The sequence below is a fragment of the Acinonyx jubatus genome, chromosome A1, assembly GCF_027475565.1.
Source record: "Acinonyx jubatus isolate Ajub_Pintada_27869175 chromosome A1, VMU_Ajub_asm_v1.0, whole genome shotgun sequence".
Taxonomy (NCBI): domain Eukaryota; kingdom Metazoa; phylum Chordata; class Mammalia; order Carnivora; family Felidae; genus Acinonyx; species Acinonyx jubatus.
In genome coordinates, this window is record NC_069380.1 from 78,638,304 (window position 1) to 78,658,605 (window position 20,302).

The 20,302-nt window shown below is 51.3% G+C and overlaps 1 protein-coding gene across 2 annotated transcripts in view; it reads right to left on the minus strand.

Annotated features, from left to right (window-relative positions):
• COL4A1 (collagen type IV alpha 1 chain) overlaps positions 1-20,302 on the minus strand; it is a 153,063-nt gene that overhangs the window by 37,452 nt on the left and 95,309 nt on the right. For both annotated transcript variants that reach the window (XM_027065218.2, XM_053217827.1), the window contains exons 9-24: positions 20,217-20,300; positions 20,070-20,132; positions 18,329-18,364; positions 17,395-17,436; positions 15,912-15,998; positions 15,426-15,452; positions 15,222-15,272; positions 14,411-14,455; positions 13,749-13,802; positions 11,636-11,677; positions 10,216-10,300; positions 9,306-9,341; positions 6,751-6,915; positions 3,620-3,715; positions 1,519-1,602; positions 669-739 (exon numbers count right to left, since the gene is read on the minus strand). In XM_027065218.2, coding sequence (XP_026921019.2) covers positions 669-739; positions 1,519-1,602; positions 3,620-3,715; positions 6,751-6,915; positions 9,306-9,341; positions 10,216-10,300; positions 11,636-11,677; positions 13,749-13,802; positions 14,411-14,455; positions 15,222-15,272; positions 15,426-15,452; positions 15,912-15,998; positions 17,395-17,436; positions 18,329-18,364; positions 20,070-20,132; positions 20,217-20,300 — 1,068 coding nt within the window. The remainder of the gene's footprint in view (positions 1-668; positions 740-1,518; positions 1,603-3,619; positions 3,716-6,750; positions 6,916-9,305; positions 9,342-10,215; positions 10,301-11,635; positions 11,678-13,748; positions 13,803-14,410; positions 14,456-15,221; positions 15,273-15,425; positions 15,453-15,911; positions 15,999-17,394; positions 17,437-18,328; positions 18,365-20,069; positions 20,133-20,216; positions 20,301-20,302) is intronic.

Genomic DNA, 20,302 nt, shown 5'->3' on the forward strand with positions numbered 1-20,302 from the left:
GGCTTCTTTTTAAACAAATGAGAAAAGTTTAGGAGCTGATTTTCATTTAACTGAAAGATTGCACATCAACGTGAGAGAGGCATCTCATTTTCAGATGCGGGAAAGCACCCCCACGGTAGATACAGGTGACAGGAAATTTCCGAACAACACCTCTGGGAGACGAAGAATGAAAATGTTCCAAACTCCTCGAAGGAAACAGGCCAGTGCTCGTCTCTCCACGGAAACTGCCCGTGCTGAACTTACGGCGCGTTTTTAAGTTACTGCTGTGACGGGCAATGCTCACGCAGAAGGTCGGCGGCCGACCTCAGGAGCGCGGCTGCTTGGAGGGGCCCCTGCGGTACCCTGGGTCTCGAGAGCCCCCAGAGACCCTGTGGGGAGGTGACACACAGCAGCCGCTGCCCCTGGACACAGGGACGTGGCAACTGAATTCTGGCCAGGTGAGGAGAGAGGCAGTTGAGATGTGGGTTCTGGCCTGGACAGTCCTGCTCACCCTCGGGTGGACATGTGGAGTGATTCTAGACTGTTCTAGACTGTTCTAGACAGCCACACTGGGCCAGCACCCCAATAACACTGCAGAAACCATGCTCACAAATGCAGCAGCATACACCTTTGTTAGCTGGCTCGGCAGCTACTTCTACTAAGTATTCCAACCAGACGGCTTTACTTACAGGCAGTCCTTCCAGGCCATCTCTGCCGGGTAAGCCTCTGTCGCCCTTGGCCCCTGGCTGTCCCGGGAAACCTTTAGAAAGACAAGGGAGGTAGGACATATCGTGGATGAGATACATCCTAATAACCCCACACCTTTCCTTTTCAAGATTCAAGAGCACAGGGGCGCCTAGCGGGGCTCAGTCAGTTCAGTGTCCAACTTCGGCTCAGGTCGTGATCTCACGGCTTGGGGGTTCGAGCCCCATGTCGGGCTCTGTGCTGACAGCTCGGAGCCTGGAGCCTGCTTCGGATTCTGTGTCTCCCTCTCTGCCCCTCCCCTGCTCATGTTGTTTCTCTCTCAAAAATAAGTAAACATTGAAAAAAGTCAAAAAGTAATAAAAAAAGAATCAAGAGCATAGAGGGACCTTCATAGAAGCAGATGGTGTTTGAAGACTCCCAATGCAGTAGTAACGAACGTGCCCAAGGTGGACTCGGGAAGGGGAAAAGCGACCCCAGATGTGGACAAGAGCCACTGAAGCAGCTGGTGACAAGTGCCCCCACCCACACGCCAGGAACCGTTTTAACCAGAAACCTTCTGTTCATTTCGTTCAAGAGGACTCAATTTGTGGAGCTAAGGGAACTGTATGCTATTGCCCTTTTGTTGGAAGGTCTCTCTGGTGCCAAACTGTGGGTCATCCGGACGACCTTCAACAAAGTAGGCAAATCCTGGAAGTGGGACCGAAAGTTTTCTATTTTATGCGTTAGTTTTAAATGCAGAGATGTGGTCTCTCACAGCATAAGATTCGTTTCAGTGTGATTTCCAACCCGCAGAAGCAAACGCTGGCCTGGTCCCGCTCACGTCCGGGGTCTCACCTATTTCTCCTGGGGGTCCCTGTGGTCCAGGGGGCCCACGAAGTCCTGCTGTGTCACAGATGAGGCAACTGTCTCCTTTCTGACCTGCAAAGGGAACACAGAGGTCCTCACATGCATGCGAGAATGCAAGTGTCCGCAGCACGGTGGCAGAACAGAAAATGGAGCCACTGTTAATGGCGTCCTGCTTCGGTGCAGTGTCCTTGGTCATCCAACACCCACCCCAGACACCTCTGCTGTGCTAACCGGTGGCGTGTGCCCGTCCCGGGGCCCGCCCGCCACCCTCCGCACACTTCACAGGCCACTGCCGGGGCGCCGGGACCCTCTGCCCTGCACGAGGACGGGCGCTGCCTCGCCAAAAGGTGATCTGGAAATGAAGCTTGCTCACAGCCTGGAAAGATCTGGCTGCTCTAGTTTTGTTTCCGTCTTGAAAACTTCCCATCACCTTTCTCTCTGATGTCGCATTTTTTAGCGAACTCCACACCTGTAACTCCTGGACGTTAAACCTGGTTACAGGCTGATGGGTGACCAATGGGAATGAAAAGCCAGGAAAACGGGAACACATACGTGACCCGATACTGAGGACGGAAAGGGAGAGAGAATGCAGCACAGACAAAAAGGGAAAAAATGCCTCATTTTTTTTTTTTTTGGAAATTCTAACATCTTAGGTCTTGATTTTCAAACTAAGCCACAAGGCCATATGGTGTCTCAGATAAACCCGTGTCCTAAACCTTAAAATGCCTGGCTTCTAGGGACTCATCAGGGCACGGCGCGAGGAGAAGCCCCTACTACCGGGCAGTGATGGGCTGGCCTGCGTGCCCTGGCCTGGCCCGGACTGGCGCACCACAGCCCCGGCACTGCCAAGCCTGCTCCCCTCTGGCAGAATCTGCTGCTGGGAACAGCGATGGGACCAACGCAGACAGCCCGTGTCCCTGCTGTGTGGGCAAGGACAAACAGGAGCCCATCTGTGGGACAGGGACAGCACAAGTCAGCTGGCAGCCAGCTAAGTTCTGGGCCCCACGGGATGCACACATGGTGGTTCTACAGCAAGAGTGTGGAGGTCTCAGGACAAAGAAGCTTCTGACTCTGTGTCGTAAGGAGGGACGTCCCACCTCAGGAAGTACCAACCATCTGGTAATGAGAGACATTCGTTACAAACCAAGTATGCGTTGGTTTTTAATGACACCGAAGGCTTGGTGGCCCTCCGTGATGACTGCTAAGACCACTTCCACCTGTGAGGTTTATGTGGCTGCCCAAATGAGATGTTAGCTGCAACTGTTTTCCACGCAGCATTTGTGCCACTGACTTTGGAAGAGGAAGAAATCTGAAGAGGAAGGCCACCAATGGTGCCCAGTGGGGTTAGCTTTGGGGACAGTCTCCTCGTGGCTCTACTCTCTGGTTATTGAGACACTCATCAAGAGTGGACTGTCCAAGGGGCACGGCACTCTCAGATGACACCACTGGTGCCGTGAGAATCCACTGTCGGCATGAGTGTGCAGAGAGGCTGTTGTGTGCTGGGTTGGCGTTACGGCAGGCACTGGGAGATGGTGACCTTAACACTGAGAGCCGAGGGCGTGGGCGGCCACCCCAGGCTGGCGGGTTCACTCACACCAATTACAGGAACAGGGCTCAGAGGACTAGGGAGTGTTCTGGACACACATCTGTGACTCACTTGAAAGAAAGCCATTCGTTCTCTGAGAATGGATCTTCCAGACTTTGAACCAAAAGACTGAGCTAAGATATCAGTCTTAGGGTTTAATCTGCTGGCCGTTAGAGGGTAGAGCGGTTACGTGTCAGGACCGGGGCTCCCTGTTGCCTCCCAGCTGATAGCACTCTGTCTGTCTCTCTGGTCTGTTTCTCTCTCTGTCTCTATGTCTCTGTCTCTCTCTCATCTCTCTCTGTCTCTGTCTCTGTCTCTGTCTCTCTCTTTCCCGGAAACCCAACAATGGGACATCCCGACAGAGCTATAGGGAGACACATCCTAGGAACAGACTTGGACAGGAGTTCCACATAAGGGAAGAGCACGCTCACGCTCCCCGTATGCAGAAATATGTCACATCCCCCAGCACAATCGTCATTTTTTTTAAACATCGGCATCTCTTACCTTTTTCTCCGACTTCGCCCGTCAGCCCTGGTTGCCCCGGACTTCCGGGGGCACCTCGGTCCCCTGGCGGTCCAGGCTGGCACTCCACAATTCCATCTGGAATGGATTTTCAAAGTTACAGGACCCTTCCCACCAGACGGAAACCAGGTATCGACACCCCCTCTTCACCCCACCCCTACTGCAATACCAAAGCACATCAGGCTATTTGGTTCGTGCCGGAAATTCAGCTTCAGCTTGCCTTAAAGCGATCCTGGAAAGTTAATTTGAACACAGGCCCACACAGCACCCATCCGACCTCTCAACACCGTCACTGCTAAAACATCGATTTTACGATCCTAAAGCACCTCTCAGTTCATCAGCCCTGTCCTGTACCTTCCTTCGTTTTCACCTTGTAAGATACACACCTGGGTCCTTATTCTACAGATTAAAAAACTAGCCCAGAAAAGCGAGGCCATACATCTGTGAACTGAAAGACGAGACTTGAAGAACTTTATTATTTTTTCTTTTCCTCAGCAAATTTACAGTGAAGTCATCATTGTTTCAGAGATGCAGGCTGTCCATGGGGACACGCTTCTAACCAATTCTGAGCACCACGCACGCAAAGAGTCATGAAAACAAACTGCACTCGTGGAAACACCATCTGTCAGGGGTTCTGCTAGAAAAAGCACTGCTTCGTAGCTCAGACACGCGGTGATAGAGTTCACGTCTCCTGGTCCAGTATCTTGGAAGAACGACAGAGCCAACAATTCACCCCAGGGCTCCCCTTGGGCACTCGGGTCCTCCCTGCAGACTGGAGCCTGGTGAGCGAGCTGCGTCCGAGCAGGAGGGGAGAGGGCCAGCAGAGAGGCCATGCCCCTCACCTGATGCCCCGTCCCCACACCCTGACTTGGACGAAGCAGCCAGAATCACCTTCCTGCCCCCCAGCCCGGCTCTCTCCAGGGCACAAGGCACCAGACGGGCAACGGTGGGTTTGCTCCGGGACAAGGCAACGGGACAGAGGGCCCGAACCTTCCTGCTTGATGACTTCCTTCAGAGCTCAGAAGAGACCGGTCGTTTCAAGTGTGTGCAAACTCCAGTCCAAGGGAGACAGAGAGAGTTCTTGCTTTGTCTGTGGGTTCGGGGTTTATGTCTTCCCGGGGGGTTCCTGGAGGTACAGCGCCGGCAGTAAGGAGCCCTGAGGTGGCGATGGCTCTGTCCCAGGGTCCGCCCACGGCTGCTGGGCCCTTCCTGCTCTTGAACAAAGTCTTGTCATTTTTATGCTTCCAAGAGCAGCCCCTACACTATCTGACCATGAGGAGCCAGTACCGCCAGGCTGTGTGAGCACCGGGGAGTGTGAGCTCCCTGATCCTACAACTGCAGGCACATGGACACGGGCAGACATTCAATCACTCACTTCTTTCCTTTTCCAGAATGCATCTCCGGCCAGCCTCATCTGAGGCAGAATCCCACACACCCGTAAGAAAGCAACTTTACATCCTTGTGAAAATCAATTTAAAATAACTTGAAGATGGGGCGCCTGGGTTGGCTCAGTCCATTAAGCATCTGACTTCGGCGCAGGTTGTGATCTCGCGGTTCATGGGTTCGAGCCCCACATCAGGCTCTGTGCTGACAGCTTGGAGCCTGGACCCTGCTTTGGATTCTGTGTCTCCCTCTCTCTCTGCCCCTCCCTGCTCACGCTCTGTCTCTCTCTCTCAAAAATAAAATAAGTGTTAAAAAAAAACCCCAAAGTTATGCAGATGAATTACTTAATTAACATAAACAAAATGGGACAACATGGCACGGGGATGGCAGATGTCACACTGCACTCAGCTGACGCATCCTCCTCAACTAACAGCGGTGGGAAGGTCATGTTTTTACATGAAGTTTGTTCTTATTTTGGTACTGAAAAAAAATTACACGTATCAAAAAAAGTTCTCCCAGATTTCCCCACGGTTGCATGCCTCATCCCCTTCAATCTTTGCCTCTCACTCCACTTAAATTAGACCCATGACCCAAAGCACCCTCACCCAGAACTTGGCGGTCCCTTCGCTGCTCGTGTTTAGCCCGCACCTGTCACTCCTGCAGACCACATAATTCACTTGGCTTCCACTCCCCCACAGGATGCACGCCCAGGAGGGCAGGACTGTGACAGTGCCTGGGGTACCTGTTGAGTAAACCTGTGACCCCGAAGGCCCCTTGGCCACTCGCAACCCTCTCAGACACATGGAGAGAAAGTGACTCGGGGCTGAATGTCATAGGACTTCACTATCATCTTCATTCTCCACCCTTCCTAGATCCGTGGGAAAAAGGGGGGGCATCCCTGTGAAGTCACAGACCCACCCCTGCCCTGGGCACCTTGACAAAGAAAATTCATGCTGATCCTTTCCCAGTAAAGCTTCACACCTGGAATCAACTGTTCCCTCCAGTTCCTATCTGGCCTCCGTATGGAGCCTCGCCCACGAGAACTCCCTTTCTTAAAGACGTGTTTGAATTCTGGCAAATAAGCCGCGTGGTACTTGCAGCCATGGCCCCCCCTTGTGTCAGCCCCACAGAAGACCAGGGTCTCCAGTGCTTGAGGCGCACGTGCTGCTTATGAGAATCTCACATGTTCCCGCTGGAGTTAACTCCTCTGAAGTCTTACATTCTGCGTTGGTGTCACTCTGGGGCCCCAGGACCCCGTTCACTGAATCAAGAGTTTAACATCCCGTGCTCAGCTCTGACAGTGAGCCGATGCGGGAAACATCCACACAAAGTACCGTTCGACTTAGAAGTGGTGCGTTCCATCCCCTGCAGACCCCTCTTTGTTCGCGCGCGCGTGTCTTAGTGCTAATCTGTGTCTCTGGATAAACAGGAATGCGTCCCGTTTTCAGCTGCCTTGCCTTTTCATTTTGATGCCCAGAGCCTCAGAACTGGCTGGTATGTTTCTCATTCCTCTGACCAGGGTTACTGTTTTATAGTTCCATCCCGTAGCATGACTAGCATTGCAAAGATGCTAAGTGGGACACAAATCACTCACAAAGCCTGGGACGCCCGGCCTTCTGTATCCCACTAGAACCCTGGAGCGCCACCCCCCCTCCCCGCAACACCCAGGCAGCTCTGCCCGGCACCCGTCCCACACCAGACACACGCGAACTGTCCTGGAAAGAACTTACTTGTGTGACCCGGCTGTCCAGGGGGCCCAGGAGGCCCGGGGGGACCCGGGAGCCCGTCCCTTCCACTTGGTCCCGGCAAAGACGTGCCTGGAAACCCTTGGTCACCTTTCTGCCCTCTTTCACCGGGAAAGCCAGGAGCACCTGCCAGCTCTGGTACCGGGAAGCCTGAAACCAGAGCAAAATGCCACCATCATCGTGTGAGCTCAGCGTCTGCCACACAAATTTTCCTAACTCCGTTCAGGGTTAAATAAGGTGTGCCCATCACCAAGAGGGGAACTGCTCTAGGTAAGTAAAAACGAGCTAAATTTTCAGGCCTCCCACCACATGAAGGTTGCCAGGCAAATGCCTCCTACAAGTTAGCTTCAAGGAAAAGGACTTAGCACACAGACGCGAAAAACCTGTGAGTTTCTCTTGGTGCAAATAGTATTCCCACTGCATGAATGAAAAGGCTGTTGGGGCTCAATTCTATTTCCACGTAGAGGATAAGGCATAAAAATGTCACCGAACAAAAGCAGAAGTGGGACAGGAGGCCTAGGGGATGGGTACTGCATTGGCACTCTACACGGAACAGCCAAAAAGTTAAGACAAATAAGGTGGTCTGGTGGAGCCTGAGGTCAGGCGTGAACGTGAAAGCCGAGTTCGGCTGCTGTAAATGTTACAGGACAAGATGACAGGGCCCCTGGGATGCGCACCAAGAAGAGCCGGCAGAACACCAGCTCGGGGGCTGCTCTACCTTGGCCTCGAGGTGGGGGACTGACAGCCAAGGGCAGAGGCAGGACTGTCACACAGCCTTGAACCAAGAGCAGAGCAGTGCAGACACGAGGGATACGAGGGATGACAGGTCCCAGGAGCACAACTGCAGCTATCCATGACAAACCCACTCTTCAGTGCAGCAAGAACCGAAGGCGGTCCCTGGGGCTTGCGCTGCAGACCCAGGAGGGGACCCCGCGGCCTGGGGGGCGGGGCGCTGGGCCCGTGGCCGGGCTCCAACCGGGGGAGAGCAGATGAGGCCAGAGCAGTTTCAAAGACCTTTCCCAACACCGTCAGTTAGGAGACAGTCGGGCAGATGAATGGTTTTGGAAAGTAAATGTGGTGAATGCCAGGGGAGACAGGAAGTGACGGGCTCACGAGGAAACAGAAGCCCCAGCATGGTTCCTAAGCACAAGGAAGAAAGTGGGTGGAAACAGAATGGGGCGATTTTAGAGGCCGACCCAAAAACTCTGCTGGAAAGCAGGAAAGCGGGCAGAGAAGGCCCTGCCTGAGAATGGCTGAAGCAAATCCTCAATGCAGGACGGACTTGGGGTACAGTCTGTTCCAGAGACAAGGAAGGAGCTTGGGGGAAATTACAGCCAAAGCGTTGTCAGAAAGGGGAAAGCAAAATATAAGCAAAAGAGAATAAAACACAAAAATAAATAAAAAACAAAACCAAAGATGTAAGGATTCTAGGCGCTTGGCTCTGGTATCGATTCTAGGGCACATGTGGGTTTCCCTCGCAGCCTGTATGACCCACTCCAGGGACTGGGAGAGCACGTACACACGCACGTGCACAGACATGCACACACTCCCATGTGCACATGCACACATGCACACACGCTCACATGCACCCACTCACACGCATACACACATGCTCATGTGCGCACACACACGCACACATACATGCTCATGTGCACACATGCTCACGTGCATACAAACATGCTCACGAGCACACACACATACATGCTCATGAGCACACGCACACATGCTCACACACATGCTCACATGCACACACGCTCACGTGCACTCACACTCACATGCATACACACATGCTCACATGCACACACACATGTTCACATGCACACACGCTCATATGCATACACATACATGCTCATACGCACACACACGTACATGTTCACATGCACACACACACACAGGATCCAACACTAGCTAAGCAGCAGGTGTGATGCAATCACACACCAAGTTCAAGCAAGAGCTGTGGGATTCCACAGAGAAGAGGTGCTCAGATCAGTAAGGGAGGCTTCAGCCCTGATTCTAGTCCCAAGGGAGAAACAAAGTCACCCCAGAGACAGGGACTGTGGGAACCGATGCTGAAGGGTCTGCCAGACGCTGCAGACCTGCATCTGGAGTGGGGGGGCAATGAGGCTGGGGGGCGTGAAGGGGCCTGCCACACACAGGATCTGCATCCTTGGGCAGGGGTGAGTGAGGCGGGAGGGGGGGGCGGGGCCTGCCAGACACTGGGGACCTGAGTGGAGGAGGTGTGGGTGGAGGGAAGGAGCCTGGGGGTCGGCGGGGGCAGGAGGCCGGTCCAAACCAGGGAGAGAACTATGGGACTTGAGGAAGGCATGAGAACCCCCAGGAGCACACACCCGCAGGGCCGCCTGTGACTTACAAAGTAAAGGACCACAGCTGTGCACACACCTTGCTGTCATAACTAGAAAAACATGCACACAATCGCCAGCCGTTTCTGGCAGACCCTGGCATACACAACAAACATGTTCCGGACATGAAGCACACAGACGTTGTACAGTTATCTGAAACAGTCAGCCAAGGATACTCACCTGGAGGGCCTGGCTGGCCTTGTAATCCTGGGAAACCTTGAAAGAGAAGGGGAGAGTCACACACCCCGAGCCCGAGCGTCTGTGCCCACAAGGCCCCAGGCCAGGCGCCAGGGAAGAGCGTTGGGGGAAACACAGCGCCCCTGGCCCCGCCGAGACAGGCAGAGATGGGCTCTGGGGGACCTGGCACCAGGACAAAGGACAGACCTGAGCAGGTCTGTCACCACGCGGTCGTGCAAGGCCTGTCAGTGTCACCAAAATGGAAGGGTGTAGGGTCGAAAATGGAGGAAAGGTAAAGGAGAAAAAGACAGAAGGGATGAGGAAGGAGGAGGGAGGGAGGGAAAAGGGAGGAAAAGGGAAGGGGGAGGTAAGAAGGAGGAGGGAGGGAGGGAGGGGCAGAGGAGGGGGTTGGAGGGGGAGGTAGGAAGGAAGGGGGAGGGAGGGGAGAGGGAGGAAAGGGGGAGGGGGAGGGAGGGAGGAGGAGGGAGGGAGGGACAGAGGAGGGGGAGGTAGGAAGGAAGGGGGAGGGAGGGGAGAGAGAGAAAAGGGGGAGGGGGAGGTAAGGAGGAGGAGGGAGGGAGGGACAGAGTGGGGGTTGGAGGGGGAGGTAGGAAGGAAGGGGGAGGGAGGGGAGAGGGAGGAAAGGGGGAGGGGGAGGGAGGGAGGAGGAGGGAGGGAGGGACAGAGGAGGGGGAGGTAGGAAGGAAGGGGGAGGGAGGGGAGAGAGAGAAAAGGGGGAGGGGGAGGTAAGGAGGAGGAGGGAGGGAGGGACAGAGTGGGGGGAGGAGGGGGAGGTAGGAAGGAGGGGCAGGAAGAAGGGCACAGGGAGGAAAGGGGGAGGCAGACGTAAGAAGGAGGAGGGAGGGAGGGACAGAGGAGGAGGAAGGAGGACGGAGGAGAAACAGGAACTGACCTTTGGGGCCTGGCTCTCCTCTCAACCCTGGAGACCCTGGGTACCCCCGCTCTCCTTTTTCTCCCAAGGGTCCCGTGCCGATCACCTGGGGGCAGAAGAGAAGAGACCGAGGTGTGTGGGGGCAGCCGGTGGTGCGCGTCACAGAAGAGCAGAGAGAAAACTAACATCTTCCAGAGATTTCAGGAAAGGTGGAAGTAAAGAAACAGCCGTGGGGGAAGGGGAGGGAGGAGACAGTCAAGACAACGCAGAAAACGGACATTCCGCTGGGCCCTCCTGGCAGACCCTCTGCCCCCTGTAATATGACTGGCCCGGTGGGAGCTTTGCCATGGAGGTGAGGTTAGAGAAACACTAATTCTGAGGTTTGGGTTTGGAATTTCTAAATGTCCCGACAAGCCATAAAACGAAGAGTCTACTTTAAAGAGGACTATTAGATTTTCCCGGGCAGTGTGGAACAGCACAGGCAGACTTCACTGGACCACAGTGGGGATGTCCTCGAGGGCCTAGGGACACAGGCCGACACCGTCAGCCTCATGACAAGGGAGTGAACTAGGTCACCCCATTTCTAAATCACAGAAATTCAAGGGAAATGGCAAGCTCAAATATTGCTTATTTCCCTTAAAATAGAATTTGGTAGTGACGAAATGAACAGATTAAAATCCGCCGATGAGGCTACACACAGGCCACTCGAAGGTGGCTACCCGATCACAGGTAGGGATCCCGAGCCTGCGTGGCGGTGTGAACGGCAGTCGGGGGGGTCCGTACTCTGCCGCAGGGACCCCAGTCCGGGAAACGCCCCCTAAGGAGAAGTCCCTGAGTGCCGCGTGGACACGCAGACATGTGCAAGCACTGGGCACCCCTCCACCTGCAGCAAACGAAGCAATGGGAACATTTTCATCGTTCCAAAGAAGACTCGGGGGGACAAAACGGGTTAAGCCAGCGACAGCACGGCTCTCTGGAAGGATACTGAAAACGGTCGTTCCCAGAGGACTTGCAAAAATGAAGAACGCTCACTGTTAAAAAGAAAAAGACGCTGCACACACTGAGCACAGGTAGGTACAGCTACACCCGTGGACTAGAGGTAAAATGTTCTTTGCAGACACAAAAACTGTTGTGCTCCAGACAAATTATGGGCGACCTGTTTCTCTTCACACTTTGCCTAATGGGCCAGTTTCTAACGGTTTAGCTCGGTTTATCCATGGGCAAATCTCTCCATTCTCTGTGGCCAAGGGGATGCGGAAATAATCCAAATATAATAAAATGTAAGTGCCCAACTCCATGCAATACAAAGTACAAGTTTATTCTTTTCAATACTAAGCACCCTCTTTATATACAAATGTAAGTGCAGGAATGCCGTGGCCCCAACCCCCTTCTCTTCACTGTCAAACGCCTGCACAGACGACCAGACATTATTTTTACTCACGATTCCAGGTGGGCCTGGGGGACCTGCTTCACCTTTGTCTCCCTACAAAAGAAAAAATACGTGGCTTTTTCTGACGATATGGATTGTCTTGCAGAAAGCAGTGTTCAACTTTTTTTTTTTTTCCCTGGAAAAATAAAGACTGTGCCCACTTACACTAAAATTATTTTCCTCACCGTGAGGACGGACCTTCAAGTGCTCCGGACCTGTCATAACAAACACGAATGCACTTCACTCTGCTTTGTGCAGCGTGCTGCGTGGAAATAAGGATTTCTACAAATCATAACCGGGAGCGCAATTATTGACAGGACGAAGGCGCTCACAACGTTTGCTGTGTTCGGTTGGTTGCACGCTCCCTTGGGCAACTCGCATAGAGCCACCGTGAGTTGAGTCAGAATGTGGTGGTCTTTCAATAAAATGAAATGCAATGGAAGCTTTTGATTTCTCAATGTATTTTCTTAAAGAAATCATTTTATTAGAGATTTTTAGGCGAAAGGTTGTCCGAGGCTGCCTCGGAGTCCTTGTAAAAGGATATTTATGGTTTCGCCTCTCTCCTTAAAACCCAGCATTACCTGAAAACGTTGGGGGGGGGGATAAATTCTGGTCACTCGGAGGCTTAATTTCACTCATATAAGAAGACAAACTCAACAAAATTAATCCTGTTGTATCTAATGTTTTTATGTAAGCCATCATAATAGTATCTTTAAAAGTCCTAAGATCTGCACATAGTCCCTTCATGTAGTTTTCCCCTTTCAACCAAGGCAATAAACGTAGGAGTAAACCAGAATTCAATGTTTTGACTTTTCTTATCTGAATACGAGAAGAGGCTTTAGAAACATCTTTGGGACTTAAAAAATATCTTAGCTAATATATTCTAAACGGATTTACCTTTTAAAATCTACAAGATTTGACTTTTTTAAAAAAAAGTTACAGTATCAGTAAAGGATTTTTCCTTTACTTCCCTTTTCCTTGGCTTTCGTGAACGAACCGTGAGGTCTGCTCCCTGGTCTATGAGTCACCACTAGAAATATTTCCAAACTACTTCTTACTTCAGCAGAGATTTATGTTATAGTTTTCTGCCTACCACACTGACAAATATTTTTTAAGGTTTGATAGCAAGCAGTTGCCAAAAAAAACAAAAAACAAAAAAGGGCCCCAGACAGATGGCTGTTCTTTTTCAGGAGCAATTTGGTGGCCTGTGGCAAAACTTTCAAAAAAGAGAGTGTAAACATTGACCCCCCCAAATTACACTTGTAGCAATCTGTGACATGGAAACGAGCAGACAAGTGAGCACAGATACTTGTACCCATCCCCACGTGGGTGTGACCCAGATGCCATGCAGAAGGCCTGGGCACAGAGTACATTCCCATGTGGCCGTGCGTGCAGACATCCTTACCCGCGTCGTATCACTAAGCAAGGAGGCCAAGAGGCGTCACACATTACTATTTTACAGGGCGTACGTGTGTGTACACACAGGGCCATTGTGCACACACAGGGCGTGGTTTTACAAGGTGTGTGCGTGTGGATACACGGGGCAATGGTGCACTCCGTTTCTGAGAGGGGAACAGAAACATCAGATAAGCTTTCTTTTCTTCACTCTTTCTGCCTTTTCAGCTGTTTTGTAGCCAGATAAAATTCATCTATTACCAAAAATAAGGCATAAAAACTTGAATGAGTGGAACATTTTATGTTCTTTTAAAAAGAATCATACACAGGGGTGCCTGGGTGGCTTGATCCATTGAGCACCTGACTTTGGCCCAGGTCATGATCTCATGGTTCATGGGTTGGAGCCCCACGTCGGGCTCTGTGCTGACAGCTCAGAGCCTGCTTGGGATTCTCTCTCTCCCTATCCCTCTCTGCCCTTCCTCCACTCACACGCTCTCTGTCAAAATAAATAAACCTTAAAGAAATAAATAAAAAAAATTTTTTGAATAAAAATTTTTTTTAAATTTTTTTCAAATCACACACACAAATAAAACCACAAAATTAAGTTGTGATTTGCTCGTAGGGAAGGTAAATATTTTTTATTATTTGAGTCCACAGTCCTTTACACTACGAACAACTTCTGGGCTGAACTACAAAGTAAGGTAAAGCTCCAAGTAGTGTCACCACTTACCTTGAAACCTTCTCGTCCGGGGAGTCCTGGGTACCCTGCGTCACCTGGGAACCCCTGAAGTGAAACATGGAGAACAGCAATGAGCAAACAAGGGCAACAGTTTGTTCTTAAGAATTACAGAGAAATACGGGGGCACCTGGGGGGCTCAGGCTGTTAGGCGTCTGGCTTCAGCTGAGGTCATGATCTCGCAGTTTGTGGGTTCCAGCCCTGAGTCGGGCTCTGTGCTGACAGTTCAGAGCCTGGAGCCTGCTTCGGATTCTGGGTCTCCCTCTCTCTCTGCCTCTCCCCCCTTGTGCTCTGCCTCTCTGTCTCAAAAATAAATAAACATTTAAAAAAAAAGTCTCGGGGCGTCTGGGTGGCTCAGTCAGTTGGGCATCCAACTTCAGCTCAGGTCATCATTTCACAGTTCGTGGGTTCGAGCCCCACGTCGGGCTCTGTGCTGACAGCTCGGAGCCTGGAGCCTGCTTCAGATTCTGTATCTCTCTCTCTGTGACCCTCCCCAGCTCACACTCTGTCTCTCTCTCTCTCAAAAATACATCAAAACAAATTTTCTTAAATAAAAAAAAGTCTTTCCCTTTCGAAAGAAAGAAAGAAAGAAAGAAAGAAAGAAAGAAAGAAAGAAAGAAAGAAAGAAAGAAAGAAAATTACAGAGAAATGCTTACTGGACTCCCTTTTTCTCCTTTTTCGCCATCTTTGCCAGGTTTTCCCTGTACAATAAAGATTTAGACGTTAGAATTTCATAAAAATAACAATAAATACGCTCTAACACCAAGGCTCTGAACCCCTCCGTGAGCTAGCTGCCCACACCACTCTAATGAGTAATGCGGTATACAGAGAATAACTGTGGAGTGACAGCCAAAGAGGACTTTCCAGTTTTTAGAAAACGGAGCCGGAGTAGCCCCAAATCTCCCAAGATAACCATTACATTTGGCGACAGAGCTAACAGCAGAGAGGTTTTCTGAATGGCAAGGGGCCAGTGGCAGGTAGGCAGAGGACTCGTTTTAATGGGGGTCTGCACGCATCATTTTCAGGGTAAGAGCAGGACGGGCTCAGGCCGCTACAAGCGGGTGGGTCTCCCGTCCCCAGGATTCAGGGGTGGGAAGCATCGGAACACCTCACATCTAAGCCATGCAGTCTGGGCTCCGGGCGGAGCCCCGAGCAGGCTCAGGAGGCAGCCAAAAAGAGCACCCAGCACTCCGAGCAAGAGGACTGGGGGCTTTCAGTGAGAAGCCAGCAGGCGGGTGGCTGTCCAGAGAGCCCCCCAGCCCCAGCTCTCTGTGGTGGGAGGCCTCAGCCTTGCCGGGGGGGATTTTCAGGTGGAGGCGGCCTCATCCTTCCTGCTACAAGGGCTTCGAGAAAGCCCTTCCGGAGAGGACAGACCTCTTCAACTCGTGTTTCTGTAAGTCTGGGATTCTAGGAAAGGGAGGAGAATGAGTTTACAGTCAGGAACAGAAGGACTTGGGAGGCACTTACTCGGGGCCCTGGCTTTCCGGGCTCCCCTTTCTCTCCAACCCCTGGCATTCCCTTGAAAGAACAGAAAAATTCATTAGGACATTTAAGTAAAATATTAAATTGAGTCGATATTATACTGAAGGTGAAGAAATTCATAACTTCAACCCAACACGTCGTGAACGTTCCCACAAAATGATGATAAACAAATAGGAATGTGGGCCTTACCTGAAATCCAGGTTCACCTTTCTGACCCTAAAAGAAGTTTTAAAAAGAGAGCAAGAGAGTGAGCCATCAGGATTAACGGTTGTATTGATCTTGACACACCACACTGAACATGGAAAAGGAAAACAATGCCTTTTCCCGATACGTCAACAAGGAAATTCTCTTTGGTCTCCCGTGTTCGTGTCCTAACTCCCAGAAGGGTGTGGCTTTAGGAAGACCACGTCATTATGCTCGATCCACGGCAGCTGGGACCCTCCGCCCTCACCCTCAGCCTCTGTCCCTGCTGCAGACCCAGCCTGGCCTCAACCTGGTGCATCTAAGAAGCCCCCACGTGGAGCTCAGCCTTGCCCCAACCCAGTTCAGCTGCCTCTGCTCCCCCTATGCTCATATTTTGTGGGACGGACAATCTATAAACCTGTTTTCTCTGCATCCCTCCAATTTGTCCCAAATTCGAAAGCCGGCATTCACCTAAGAAAGTCCATCTCCTACCTTCTCTCCTTTAGTGGCAAAGTCTCCTTTTTCTTGAACCTGAGCTTGTCCTGGAACCCCCGGGGGCCCACTGACCCCTTGGTCACCCTGGTGAGGCAAAACAGAACATCCGGTTTTCAAAAAGGTAATCATACTCTGTTCTAATCTATCCCCGTCTCAGCACAAAATGCAGTGTCAGTAGGTAGATGGTACATTAAGGACACGAAGCCAGGAGACTCTCACCTCTCAGGGGTCAGGAAAGCCGCTACCTCAGGTAATAGGAACGGAACCTGAACATCTATGAGACATCTCTGCACGCGTGCATACGTGAGGACCGCACATGCACTTCTGCGGTACATGCATACGTAGCAGGACACAGAGGCTGTCCTCCCGCATTTTGAGGGCACGGAGGGAAGGGTCACAGACTGCTAACGCAGCCTGAGAGGAAAGGACGTATCTTTAGGGGCACGAAAAGGAAGGGAACCATCGGGAATGTTCTCCCTCGGGAACTCTGACAGCTGGACACAACTAGAAGTACAGAGAATCCCAGTCATCTCACGATGAATGAGATCCAAAACATTCAATTTGCGGGGTCACCTTCCTCGGAGGTTTATGGAAAGACTGGACCAAATCTGGGGTGAAACATGGAGGCCGCAGGTCAGCCCAGACCTGCCCAGCCCTCTGGTGCACCTGGCGCCCACCGGTGGTGGTCTCTACACCGACTTGGGCTCCGATGGAGAAGAACGTGGGCCCCGTGGCAGGTGCTGCCACAGGCCCGGAATCCCCACTTGGCTGGTGCCCATGTGGCTAGTCTGACTCAGGGAAACTGGTGGAGAGATCACTGGAGGATCAGGGAGCCACCGCTGGCCTCCCTTCTCCCCTGCTCCAGTCTCTGCCTCCCTGCCTCTCCCGACTCGTATGACGGCCTTCCATCTCTGCAGGGTTTAGTATAGCTGTGCTACTAACGTCCAAGTCCTAAATGTGCCTCTTTTATAATAAAGTCTGGGTCTGGCTTTATCACTGCCTGGGAACATTCTGATTGAATTCAACGCACAGGGAACTAGAACTAGAATGGCCTTGTATTCTCTGCTGGTCAGACCACACGTAGAAAACCTCAGTGACTTCTAGCCATGCATTTTAAGGAAAACACTAATAAATTCAAGAACATGCAGAATAGGGGAACTGCGGTTGGGAAGGTCCAAGAGGAGGTCCAGAGGCTAAAATTCTATCATCCCTACAACTGTGATTTTAAACATAACGACACTCCATGGGACGCCTGGGGGCCTCAGTTGCTTGAACATCCGACTCTTGATTTCAGCTCGGGTCATGATCTCATGGGCGTGAGTGTGAGTCCCACATCAGGCACTGTGCTGACAGCAAGGAGCCTACTTGGGATTCTCTCTCTCACCCTCTCTTCCGCTCCCACTGTCTCTCAAAATAAATAAATAAGTTAAAAAAAAATAAAAAATAAACGTGACAACAGTCCAGAGCCACGTGTACTCACCTTGTCGCCCTTTGGGCCTTGGAAACTTAAGCCCATTTGCCCCTGTTGATTAAAAATTAGGCTTCCGTTATTTGAGTTGTCCACTTTGCTCAAAATCACACAAAATGTAATGATAAGGTGGGGTCAAGGCAGGAGCTGCTTCCAACAAGTATCATAACATTTTCCACAAAGTTGTGTCCTGCGGTATTCAGTGGCTATTAAAAACGCTTTTTAAAGTATTCTTGAAAAAGAATTCTATAAAACCTTTTTTTTTTTTAATTTAAGGTTTTTAAAATGTGACTATAGGGGCGCCTGGGTGGCTCAGTTGGTTAAGCGTCCGACTTCAGCTCAGGTCACGATCTCGCGGTCCGTGAGTTCGAGCCCTGCGTCGGGCTCTGGGCTGATCGCTCAGAGCCTGGAGCCTGCTTCCAATTCTGTGTCTCCCTCTCTCTCTGCCCCTCCCCCGTTCATGCTCTGTTTCTCTCTGTCTCAAAAATAAATTAAAAATAAAATAAAATAAAATAAAATAAAATAAAATGTGACTATAGAAAACTAAAGGAAAGATCAATGATTCCAAAGTAAGGGACTGGTGAAAGGAAAGACAGAACAGATGGATAGATCAGACAGACAGACAGAGAGATAGACAGATGATTGATAGACAGATGAACAGACAGGCAGATGGATGGATAGATGGATGGATAGATGGAAATGGATGAGTGGATAGATGGATGGATGGGTGGACAGGCAGACAGATGGACAGATGATGGATGGATGGATGACGGATAGATAGAGGGATGGGTATACGGATACATGGGCAGTTGGGTAGACAGATGTTAAATAGAGACAAAAAAAATCACTTTCTCAAACTGTTTATAGAGACTAAACAGCGAGTTATGGTGATTTTGTGGTAGTCTTATACAAATGCTGAAGAAATTCAAATGAAAAATATATTTACCTTTTCACCTGGAGGGCCAGGAGGACCTGGAGGGCCCTGTAAAAAAGAGCATTTTAATTAAATATCATTCATAACCCTGGTAAGCTTTAAATGCTTTTTAATGAGGTTATCTTAAGATTCCCATGATTAATATGATATTTGTTAAATATTTAAATTTTATTCCTGTGCTTCGGATCTATAAAATTTTGAAAATAACTAGGAATTAGTCCAGGACAATAATTACCAGGGATGGAAACACCTCAGAATCTTAGGCACTTCCCCATGAAATCCACTGACCCAACAATGTGCCCGGCTAACAGGTGATGACTTAAATTATCAGCCAAACTCTCTGAGAGCCCTGGGGTTTCCAGGTCGGAAATAACATCACGTTTGTCCACTTTGGATATAACTACTTATCTTAAAAAGTTGAATGATTTCTTCAAGTGCATAGACTGTAGTGAAGTAAAAACCTTCCTGCGTTTGCAGCAAAATTTCAGAATGCTTTTTAATCATTAAAAAAAAAAGCCTAGTCATTCTCTTTCACAAAAATGAGTCCATTTATTTGCAAGAATATAAAAGAGGTTACTTTCGCAAGAATGGACATTAGAGTTGCTGGATTTGGAAGAAAGGAAGGAAGGAAGGGTCAAAGGGAGGGAAGAAGAAAGGGAGGGAGGAGGGTGGGAGGGAAGGAAGAAGGAAAGAAGGAAGGAAGGAGAGAGGAAGAGGAGGAAAGAAGGAGGAGGAAGGAAGGAGAGAGGAGGGAGAGGAGGAGGAAGGAAGGAGGGATGGAGGAGGAGGGAGGGGAGGGGGAGGAGGAGGAGGGAGGGAGAGAGAGGAGGAGGAAAGAAGGAGGGAGAAGGAAGGGAGGCAAGGAGAAGGGAGAGATGGAGGAAGAAGGAAGGAGGAGGGAGGAAGGAAGGAAGGGAGGAAGGAGGGAGAGAGGAAGGAAGGGAGGGAGGAAGGAAGGGAGGGAGGAGGAGGGGAGAAAGAGGAGGAGGGAAAGAGAGAGAAAGAGAGGAGGAGGGAGGGAGGGAAGGAGGGAGGGAGGGAGGGAGAAAGAGAGGAGGAGGGAGGGAGGAGAGAGGAGGGAGGAGGGAGGGAGGGCGGGAGGCGAACCCGAAAGGCCCGAAGGACCGGCAGGCAGGCGGGCGAGGACGGCACACCGCGGTGCATTACTCATCGCCAGGGCACAAGGCACTTGACAAGTAGGGAAGTGTTGTTACTGCCAAGTGTCTCGTGCTCCCAAACGGTACGAGTGGGGGACATGGGCCCTCCTCCTGGGAATCACGGGCTGTGCAGGAGGCTGGCAGGGAGCGGAGCCTCCGGGGGGCTGTCTCGGGTGCTCGCCCTTTATCACAAGCACGGCGCAGTCCCCGCCGCCGCCTGGTCTGTGTCCACAGCCGCCCGCGAAGCCGGGCCCTCTGGGATGACTGCTCCTATGCGTCCGCGGGCAGGGCACAGGCTGCCTTGTCCAGCTCTGAGCTCGGCCTCCTCCAGCCACAGTATCATCGGCAGCCCCCCAGCCCCTCCACCGGCGAGGGTGCCGTGTGTGGGGGACGACCTGGCCTGCACTACGGCTGCCATGGTTTTCCCCAGGGACCCCAAGTGCCAGCCACGCATCTTCCCAAGAAGCTCTCTCTCCCGATCCAAATTAAGAGAGATCGCGACGCTGTAAAGGTTTCAAGAAATCGGATTTATTTTCACAAACACAGTGTTGTTCACTGAATGAGCGACTCCAAGAGACATCCTCCCCCAAACTTACTGGTGGTCCGGTAAATCCTGGGGGGCCGACAGGACCTTGCAGCCCTGGCAGTCCCGGCGAGCCCTGCAATTTAGTGAAAACGCGAGAATCAGATGGGAGCCAGGAAGAGACACTGCATGTGCTTGTAGTGATTTAGCAAACGCTTACTGGTGCTCCTGGGAGTCCGGGAAATCCTCTTTCGCCTTTCAACAGGGTCCCAGGCACGTGGCCAATTATTTCACCTGGATCCCCCT